Source organism: Triticum aestivum, chromosome 5D (genome assembly GCF_018294505.1).
Source record: "Triticum aestivum cultivar Chinese Spring chromosome 5D, IWGSC CS RefSeq v2.1, whole genome shotgun sequence".
Taxonomy (NCBI): Eukaryota; Viridiplantae; Streptophyta; class Magnoliopsida; order Poales; family Poaceae; genus Triticum; species Triticum aestivum.
In genome coordinates, this window is record NC_057808.1 from 418,458,066 (window position 1) to 418,468,434 (window position 10,369).

The 10,369-nt window shown below is 45.2% G+C and overlaps 1 protein-coding gene across 1 annotated transcript; it reads right to left on the reverse strand.

Annotated features, from left to right (window-relative positions):
* Positions 1-444: 444 nt before the first annotated feature.
* Positions 445-5,335, reverse strand: LOC123122280 (U-box domain-containing protein 73). Its single transcript, XM_044542459.1, has 3 exons — positions 3,354-5,335; positions 2,733-2,789; positions 445-1,719 (listed from the first exon to the last, which is right to left on the reverse strand). Exons 1-3 carry the CDS (start codon positions 4,098-4,100, stop codon positions 622-624), a joined length of 1,902 nt encoding a protein of 633 aa, XP_044398394.1. The 5' UTR covers positions 4,101-5,335; the 3' UTR covers positions 445-621.
* Positions 5,336-10,369: the final 5,034 nt, after the last annotated feature.

Below are 10,369 nucleotides of genomic sequence, written 5' to 3' on the forward strand. Positions count from 1 at the left end.
TCAGAAAGAAGCACAGCGATAACTTTGCACTAGTTGATATACTACCTTTTTACTAAAATAGATATCTGGTACTATTCTCTCATATGGTACAAAACTTCAATTTTTCTTAACAAAAAACTAAGGGAAACTGGGATCTAAATGTAGCCTGTCAGCCCCAACATTTCAACTTTCCAACACATGAATCACAACTTTCAACAACAACAAAAAACTAAAAAACCGAGATGGAGTAGATCTTGGGCCTGACAGACTGCATTGCATTGGCTCTCCCTGGTTGCAGCACTCATGAAGGAAGTATACTCAAACAAACAAAGCGTAGATCAAAACTATACTACAATCGGGTCCCAAAATTTCCATGCTCATTACTAGGGAAAGAATTAAATGTTTACATATGGTAGCTAGATGATTCGTTTATCTGTAGGATGCACAGAATGACACGTATATTTCTCACGAGGCTGTAAGAACAAGTTCCTCTATGTGGCCACAGTCAACAAATGAAACCACTACAAAAATGTAAACAAACAGCAGTAAAAAGCTGTCTGGAACACATACACGAACAACTATACAGAAAGACAGTATAAGACTCGTCTATTCATGTGGCTGGAGACGGCTTCCACTGGATTACTACTGGTTCTGTAACTGCGTCGTCGGAGCTGGAAACATTTCTGACAGCGTCTTAGTTATTTTTTCCACCTGAAACATTGTCTGCATCGGTATTCTCTTGGACGAAAGCTCCCGCAGCCGCTCCTTGAAATCCTCCACGTTCTTCACCTTCAGCTTACCCACATCCCTCTCAGTAATGACGAAGATCAAGGAGATCGCAGAGTGGATGCCCTGAGAGGTCACCATTCCACCAGCATCTTCCTCCATGACGATATTCACCAATTCCATAGCCTTGTCACAGATCATGTTCAGCGCCTCTGGAGATTTTGGTAGACGGTCGAGCAGGAGCAGGAACTCATCGGTGGCCATGAAGCATTCCAGCAGCTTATCAGGCACGTCACTAACAGCAGCTGATAACTTGGCCTCCTCATCTGCACAGAGTGCAAGGATTGCAGCGCCAGTCTCCTTCCTTAGTACAACATCCTCAATCTTGAGTAGACCACTGAGCATTTTCATTCCCCCTATTGTCACCATTCTTTTCCTGAACACATCAAACTCTGACAGTGTTGCAATTATAGAAGCTACCATGGCCAACAATGATGCTGAAAGTCCAAGCTTTCCTGCCCTCTCGACGACATTCTTTAGAACAGCTGGTACTTCATTCTGACCGGCTAGGATCTCCCTGTTGGGCCTGTGCATGGACAAATTATGGATTAATGAGATCCTCTGCGCCTCAATATCAGCTGACCATACATTCATCCAGTGCTTCCTAAGATCCATCAGCAGTGGGGTCAGCTCTGGCCACTTGGCAAGGCAAGGTTGCATTCCCTTGGATGTTTTGGACATTAGATTTAGCATCCGCAAGGCCTCTTTCTGCCGTACTGAATGCCCTGAGAACAGTTCTAGGATCTCTTGAATTTCATCCTCTGCAGGTGGCACCAAGGGGAGCGAGCGTCCAATGCTGGAGCGGGCAAGATTAGAGTGGTCGAGGCACCACTCAGCAATCATGTCATGGAGGAGGTGGTTTGGAGCAGTGAGTGAGTGGGGCAAGGAGTGACCAGTAACAGGGCAGGTATTTTTCTGTGCAAGGGACCACTGTTGGCATGATTTATCAACAGTCTGCAATCAAGCAAAGCAAAACGTGGTTACTGGGTCAATCTAAATCATGGGAGAGTTCCAGAAGAAGCAAAAAACACTTTGAATAAATTTATTATAGTAAACAGCCTCTTGCAGAAATGTAGGGAAAGGTTGCGTACTAAAGACCCAAAGTGGTTGGACCCTTCCCCGGACCCTGCGCAAGCGGGAGCGAACAAGAAAAGGACATAATACAGCTTACATAAAACCTACACCCATGCGACCATACGATGAATGTAAGCACAGCATGTCAGTTTCACTTTCAACTTATCCGTGGGACATAGTATTTCCTTGGAAGAAAATGGCGCAAAAAGATACATAGCATAAACATCAACTCGAAAAGGAAAACAAGAAAAAGCCTGTTGATTTTTGGTCCCAGGTTTCTACTTTTCAGAAACAGTATGTCATAGTGCGCCAATAACTACTGATTACATCCCAAGATAACCATATAAACCTACAGCACAAGGGAAACATATATTATATTTAACAGCTTACGATTATCAGACCTGGCCAACTAGCTTAACCTAAGTACATCTGAGGCGATTCGAACTGCTACATACAGCAGGAAGTGCAGGTTATTTTATTATGATCCAGGAGAATGTCAACTTGTACCTTTTTCTTTCAATGCCCGATCTATTTGGATATCCGTTAACTATAAACATGTGATGCAATTCAAGAGGAAAGTCCATCGATAATCAAACTACTCAGTGACTAAAAAGGGAATCTCATGCAAAGGATAATATGAGTCTCAACTTACATTTAACTAGCCAAGTCAGAGGAGAGAACTGCATGATACTGTTAATAGTATTGGACAGTTAATCCTGGTTGTGGATAGCTTTTATTGCTGCCCATTATTAATAATTTATGACAAATTAGCAATAATATTTCATTGGCTAGTGATGGTGAGCAGATAAATTTGGCAGAACAGGAAACATCCAGCAGAAAACAGTCAATACATTTTTTATAAAAGGAAGCAATGGCGAGAGCTTGTGACTTACATATCCAGAAGCCAATATAATAGGATCTTTCATTACTCGTTCAAGCAGTGGATCGCCCTAACAACACAGCATAATTGTATAATCAGTATTGGTGAAGATGTTGAAATGGAGCAATAAATTTGATTGCATACAGAGAGACGGCTTAATCAATTTGATGGAATGCTACTGTTACACATGAATACATGATGCTACTGGACTTGAACTGAGCAGGAAATTTTACCCGTATTCTAATAGTTCTTACAAATGAAGAAAAGAACACCATGTAAAAGAACACCATGATGCTACTGGCTTAATCAATTTGATTGAATGCTACTGTTTCTTCCGGAATAGCACGAGAGATTTTCCACTGAGACTTTTTCGTTTTGAACTTTTAAAAATACTTTTTCCACTGACCACTTGACCAGTGAACACCATGTAGCATTTTGTTGTGCAAATGCTAGAAACAGCAACAGCAAGAAACAAAGAAAAGAGCCACAAAAACTAGAAATTCTTGCACGGAGATAAAAGAATCCGAGCAACAGCAAGATACAGAGAAGAAACGAGAGGGGCCAGAAGAAGACATGAGCTTCGATTAGAAACAGAGTTGGAAGCCAAGAATCAGAGACGGTGGCAGGCACTTACATCGCTATGAGGCCATTTGGTAGCGAAATCGCGAGGGAGTTTCGGTGGCCCCGATGTCTTCTTGTGGGAGAGGTCCATGAGGCCGGTCATTGCCTTCTCCATCTCGGCGAACGCTGCCTGCCCTTGGGCTTCGTCGCCGGCCGCGGCATCCTCCTGGATCTTCATCAACGCAGTCATTGCCTTCTCCATCTCGGCGAACGTCATTGCCTTCTCCATCTCGGCGATCGCTGCCTGCCGTTTGGCTTGGTCGTCGGCCGCGTCACCCTCCTGGATCTTCGCCAACGCAGTTTGCATCATGGCGGCGAACTCAGACCGCGTGGGGGCGACCTCTACAGGCTGCTGCCCCGACCCGGCTTCATCACCGGTGCCAGTTCTTGCCGCCGCCACGGCCGCCGACTCCGACGTGCCGGTGGCCTCAGGTACCGTCTCCTGCCCGTGCGGGGTTCCTGCTGCTGACCTCGCGGAGGGTTTCTTGCTGATGCCAAGAACCTTCCTAGCCGCCTGCCGCGCTCGCGGCCAGAAGCTTGACCGCGATGATGACGGGGCGGAGGTGGAGTGGGAGGGGGCGCGCTGCATGACCCTGGCCTCGTCTATCTCCCGCTCGACACTGGAACGCAGCCGCTGTTCCAAGGTGGCGGCCGCCGGCCTCCTGGAGCTCTGGGAGGGTGGCGGTGGCCTCTCTCCGGGTCCAGGAGGGGCAAGTGCAGGAGGCGCGCTTGCTCCGCCTCTGTTTCTCCTCCCTGACATGGCCGCTTCTTGGTTTCTTGCGCGGCGGTTGGTTGCCTGGCTGCTGCTTGCGATGGGCGTTGGGCGATGGCTTCTTGTTTTGAGTTTGGGAGGGAAGGTGTGATCTGAATTCTGAAGTGGTGGTAGTTATATAGGGGACGGTATTGGAGGAGGGAGGGGCTGGCCTTTTTATAGTCTCGACGCCATGTGGTTGGGTGTCTCCGGTCTGGGGGCAAAGGCTCCCAATGCTGTGCAAACGGCTGACATGAACTTCTGTTACTCTTTCTGTTTCTGTTGGGATTGTCATTGTAGGTCTGTAGCCATCTGTTGATAGACTTGCGTGACTGATAGAAGATGATCACCGACGGTGGATACACATGGCTGTCTGCAGAACGAACCATCTTCACCAAATGCAATGATCTCGAGCCACCAAGAAGAGCCCAGCACTCCTTCACTCCGTGGCGACGACATGCACGTCTTCTGTCAAGCATTCCGTCGAGCTGAGCATCGTCTCCCAAATGGCCAAGCCATTGCAATTGATCCAGTCCTATGTACTGGATAGGAAGCTGCTTGTGTCAACCAACCAATTCGATAGTACTTCCAGCTGCTATCTGTCCGTGTCAAACAGCCACGTTTGAGCGACAGCTAATATGGAACGGAGGGAGTACATGTCTGCAGCACGAACCAGCCGTTTAGCTGTACAGGCGCGCCTCATGCCTCATGTCAAGCATGCCGTCGAGATGAGCCGAGCAGAGCATTGTCTCCCAACTCGCTAACGGCAGCCCCTTGCATTGATTCCTCAAGTGCTTCAGCACGCTTCTCCTCTGCTGGCCCTTCGATCGAACAGAGCCAGCGCCCAGAACTGCCCCTTCCTTGCCTGGCATTTCGTCGAACACCTGCCGCTCGCTGGCAGGACCAGCCACCACTGCACAAGGAAACGGGGGTGCCCGGTTCGGCGCTGCCCCCGTGGCCGCCATGTGCGCCGCCACTCGAGCAGTGGCTCGACCTAAACCTTGCTGTTGCGGTCCCGCCGCAGATCGACGCGGCGTCGGTCCGTCGATGCTGGCGGGGAAACACAGGAAGGACATGGGCGAGGCGGAGGAGGACAGGAAGGGAGAGAGGGTCGGCGGAGCTGCGCCGTGGCTCGTGGGCATCTGGAGAGGCTCCAAGGAGCAACGGTGACGGTGGGAAGCAACGGCACTGGAGAGCCGGAGAGCCGGAGCACCGGAGGTGCTCGGCTGTTTGCAGCGCTTCAGGAGTAGACGAGTGGAGTAGATAATTACTCTGTGTAGAATGGGTTTACTTACATACACCAACCAAAGATTATTGGGAGGCTCTATTTGTGTGTCTGAAAAAAACAGTTGCATCAGTCACTTTTTATATGAACAGTCAGATTTTGATCCAATGGTCCAAAATAAATCATGCTACTGTTCATCATCTTCCTCCCTTCATTCTTCCTCCTCCCAATCCCCCAGCCTACCCTGCCCTAACTGCCGGCCTCATGTCCGCGCCCTCCCCTCAACCTCCCCCACCGCCGTTGCTAGCCACCACCCCGGCCATCCCTCTAACCCCGGCACCACCCATGGAAACCTCCGGCAATCCTCTACACCCCCACCCCTTAGATAATGGGGTCATTATTTCACCCTAAGATAGATGGTGGGAATAGTTCTTCTCCGACAAGCTTCTTCGGTGAGGTCCGGCCAAGAGGGAAGGAAGAAGAAAAAATAATGACTAACGCGAGAAGGTATTTCACGCCCATGAGAAATAGCAAATCCGAAGATTATTTCTGGATTTGCTCACACAAGTTGTGGACTCGTTCCACGTCGCCGGAGACGGGTCACACTCACACATAGAATGCCACACCACTTTTCTTCAACTTTTTTTGCCGGTAATTTCACACCACCTTGACCATCATTGTTTAAACTAAGAACGAATTCATACGATAAAAATGGTTTGAACATAAAAAATGTGCAAACTCTAGTAGTTATGAAAATTCAAGAGATTCCAATTATTTTCATAAAGTAATTCAGCACAACGAGAACGAGTATGTAAACTGGGCAGGAAAAGGCGTGAAGGATATGACCAATGGCAGACGATAGAGGAAGATCAATAGGAAATTAAAGAGAAATGAGAAAAATTGTCGAGAAGAAGTTTACACGGCTAAAAGTTCTTGACAATTTTTCTTGAGAGGCAACAGTAATCGCATCTCTTTGTTTACCTCCATGATATGCCTTTATGTAGGAGAAAAGCCATCCAACTCAAATTTTATATCATGCTTATGAGATGTAAAAATCTGTGGACAGTGGTTTGCATCCTGAGCAACGGGATATAAACGACAAGATGAAACATACATATAAGAAAAAAATCATAAAAATATATGTGTGCATTTCAAATGTCGCTTAATAGTAGGGTCGCTATGAGTACATTTATTGGATTTTTCTTGGATGAAGCCTTAAGGCATGTAGAGCGATTGATAGGACAATGCTATTTCTGTGATTGACACATAATTTGGATATAACGGTAAAAAATGGTGTATAATAGACTATCTCTTAGTCTTACAACTAGTAACTAGATATCTCTAAATATGTGGTGAGAGATATTGTTGCTAAGAGATCATCTTCTAAATAGGAGAAGGCAAAGTCTTTTTTTTCTGGTTTCTCTCTCCTCCACCTATATATTTATCCTATGTGACACTTCTAAGATAACACTATTCTGCAGGCCCTTAATAGTGATTTGCAAAAATCGCTACTCGTTATACACCTTTACAATTTGTGAGGTGAAATAACTCTACTTTCCACACATTTTCAAGAAAACACAGCTGATTTTGAGCAGATGCTCCTCTTTCTTCTCCATTTCTTTTTGGATATTCTTTTTTATCACCATTATGTCAACATCTTCATCGCCATCGATGTTTGAATTGGACAAATTGATGAACTCTTTGAATATGTAGTCATCAAGCTCCTTGTAATCAAAATCATCATTCGACGAACCCATCATTTGCTTACAAATAAACTAAAGAATCTCAAAATACAGCTCGTACATTTCGTCGAACACATGGCAGGTGAGGTGTATGTCCGTTGGAGTTAGACGTACCGTGGCGGTAAGGATGGCCGTAAGGGGTTTATGGCCCATGGTGGCGGCACTGCGGTTTGGGGACGGTGGCGGAGCTAGGGTGGTGATAATGGCAAAGATGGGCAAGGGGCAGCTAGAGAGGGAGAGTGTAGGTCGGATGAGGGTTGGGAACAGTTTGAAGAGATTTGAGGTAGATTTGTCCTGTCAAATCCGACATGACAAACGCGTCCAAGCGTGTGTAGGAACCTAATAAGTCTTAAAGACCAACTTGAGGACTCAAGCCAACCGTTGACTGACTTCTCGATGGCTTGATAAAAGCAATTAGAAAACAAATCTAAGTAGTTCCACACATAGGGCTTTGTTTCAAAGAGAGAGGTATGTGTACGAGTAGGCTAGGCGCATCGCAATCCTTAGAAAGCATACCTAGATTCAAAGCCCACTCTTTCCTTTAGCTTCCATCGTTGTCTTATGCGGCAAATAACCACCTAGGGAGTAGAAGTTTCTTATTGTTTTCGGTCTTTTTTTGGCCTAGTTGTCTCTATTTTGGCCCTAAATCTACCCACATATGGGTTGAGTTTGAGGAGTGAGACAACATGAACATACGTTCTAGGTTTGGAAGTCCATTTGGATGATGTTTTTTTTGCTCAGAGCGCAGTCCGGCCTATCCATCGGACATATGAGAGCGAAGCAGTGAGGTCTCGTTGGAGATGCTCTTATGTTGAATGGGTACGGTCTTCGAGGACCAGGGTCGTCAACCAAACCCTTGCGTGTCATCGTGTTGCCAACCATGGACGAGCTTGGCATGATCTTCTGACAATTTGGGCATGTCCAGACGTGTGTTCCAATGAGACTTGGGCTCCTACATCGCATGGGCTTTGTCATGTCCGATGCCATAAACTACAGAGTAAACTGGATGTTGAATCCCACAAATGATATATACACGCGTCGAACGCCTAGATTAGTCGCAGTTATGGACCGTCCCATTAACGCACACTTAAAACCAGAGAAAGAGAGAAAATGGGGGCATCTAGGATCAATAGCGGGTCGGCTGGGTGGAGAGTAGTGCTGCTAGCCACTCAGGCACAATTGGGTTCAAGCTTAATTGGGAGGCGCCACCAAATTGAGGGAAAAGGGTCGACCTTTGCTGAAACCTTCCAGCGGCGGAAATTGTTTTCTTCCCTTTTTTTCAGGTTTTCTACCGGTTTTGTAGTTTCTTTTTTTTTGCCCTATTTTTGTTATTTTTCTTTTCTTTTTCCCCTTCTTTTTTCTCTTTTTAATTCCGGTTTTCCTGTTTTCCCGACTGACTTTTTCTATTTTTATTTATTTTAGAAATTTTCCAGGTTGCATTTAAAAAATGTTCATGTTGTATTAGAAAAAAGTTCACCGTATATTTTGAAAGTTTACCGTACATTGAAGAAAAGTTCAATGTCTATAAAAAATGTTCATCGTTCATAATCTTTTTTTGTTCAGTGGGTGTATTTGAAAATGTTCAGCGTATATTAAAAAATGTTCATCATATATTATAATTTTCGCAGTGTGTATTTGAAAAAAATGACCACTGTATATTAAAATGTTGTTTAGTGTGTATAGGAAAAAATGTTCACCCTATATTAAAAAATGTTCACAGTATATTAGAAAAACGTTTGTCCTACAGAAAGATATAAAAGCGCAAAAAGAAAGCCAGAATAAAAACGATACCTAAAAGAGAAAAAAAGGAGGGAAAATAAAAGGACAAAAACCAACAAATCATCCGTTTGTTTTTTAGAAATAATATAATATATTTTTAGTAACTAGAAATAATATAATGTATACTCGTGTCTCCCGCTCGCTGGAGGAAACTCGCGCGAGGCCCAAGGCTGATGCAGCTGCTAGCTAACGGAAGTTTGTTGCTCGCTTAGAGCGATACATATCATCACCTGCGAATGCATCCTTTTGGTTGGATGAAAAAACAAACTGGGCCTCTCCTCAGGTCGAACAAGTTTTGCCAACAAAATACTAGCATATAAAAAAAGTAAGCACAAAAAAATTACTTATGGAAAAAAGGTTACGCCTGAGCATGGGCAGAATAACTCCGATTGAATTCTTGCTGCCAGAAGATGTCGAGCAAACGCAGATAGCGTTCCCCAGTCCCATATGTCCTTTCTCAGTGTTAATTTCTTGTTTTTTCTATTTCTTTTTTAGTCGATTTTCCCTATAAAAAGGCTACCATATTTTTATATTAAAAATTCAAAAATTGGGATTTTTTGCTAGGCTTCTGAAAGATGAATTTTTTTGACCTTTTTAATGAATTCTGAACACTTTTTGAAACTGTGATAATTTTTAAAATGTTACGTTTTAAAACTTATGTGAAGAGCTTTTAGAAAAAATGAACTTTATTATAAAATCTGAAAATTCTTCAAAATTAATCAAACATTTTTGAAAGTCCAATTTTTTTTAAATATGATTTTTTAAAGGAAAAAATAAAATAAATCAGTTGAGGAAAAAAAGAAAAGAGAAAAAACCCGGAAAGAAAAATGGTATACGTCGGTAGAAAAAACAACAGAAAAACAAAAATAGGAAAAAGTGAACAAGAACCTTCTCGTTCCTAAAACCGAGAAAACCAGACCCATAACCTTCCCAAACCGGAATCCACAGGCTAACCCTAATTGGGTTGGCCTATGTCGTTGATGTGTATGTCCGACATTTTGTCACAACAAGCGACAAGTAGAATTCACCCATGGACAACCCGACATGATTACCTGGAACCCCAACATCTGAGTCGGGCCCACCTCCGAGAGGTTAGGCTGGTCCTCCTCACTGCCAGAGGAGCCCGCCGTCGTGGATGCAGATGGGCCCGGACAGCGAAGGCGGCGGTGCCATGATCCACCTGAAGAGGAACTTCCAACGGCTCCGCATGCCGGCGCGGAGAATCAGGACTTCAGCATCGCCGCTGGGCTCGGGAAGGTGACGGGAAGGGGGAGGGAGCAGTGCTCGAGAAGGGGGAGTGTGGCTCTGTGCGTCGCCGACGCATGGCTTAAATAACTGCGGCCAGGCAAGACAAAGGGGCGGTCAGCTTGCTTCAATGTGGCGCAGCGACCGGAGTTGGTTTCTTGGAATGCGGCATCCACATTGAAGCGGCAACGCCCGAGAGGCCATGTTCGTCTGCGCCGCCCTCCCGTACGGTCAAATCGCGGGCATCAATGCCGGCCGCTGCCTGCTCTGGGCTGGCATGAATGCGG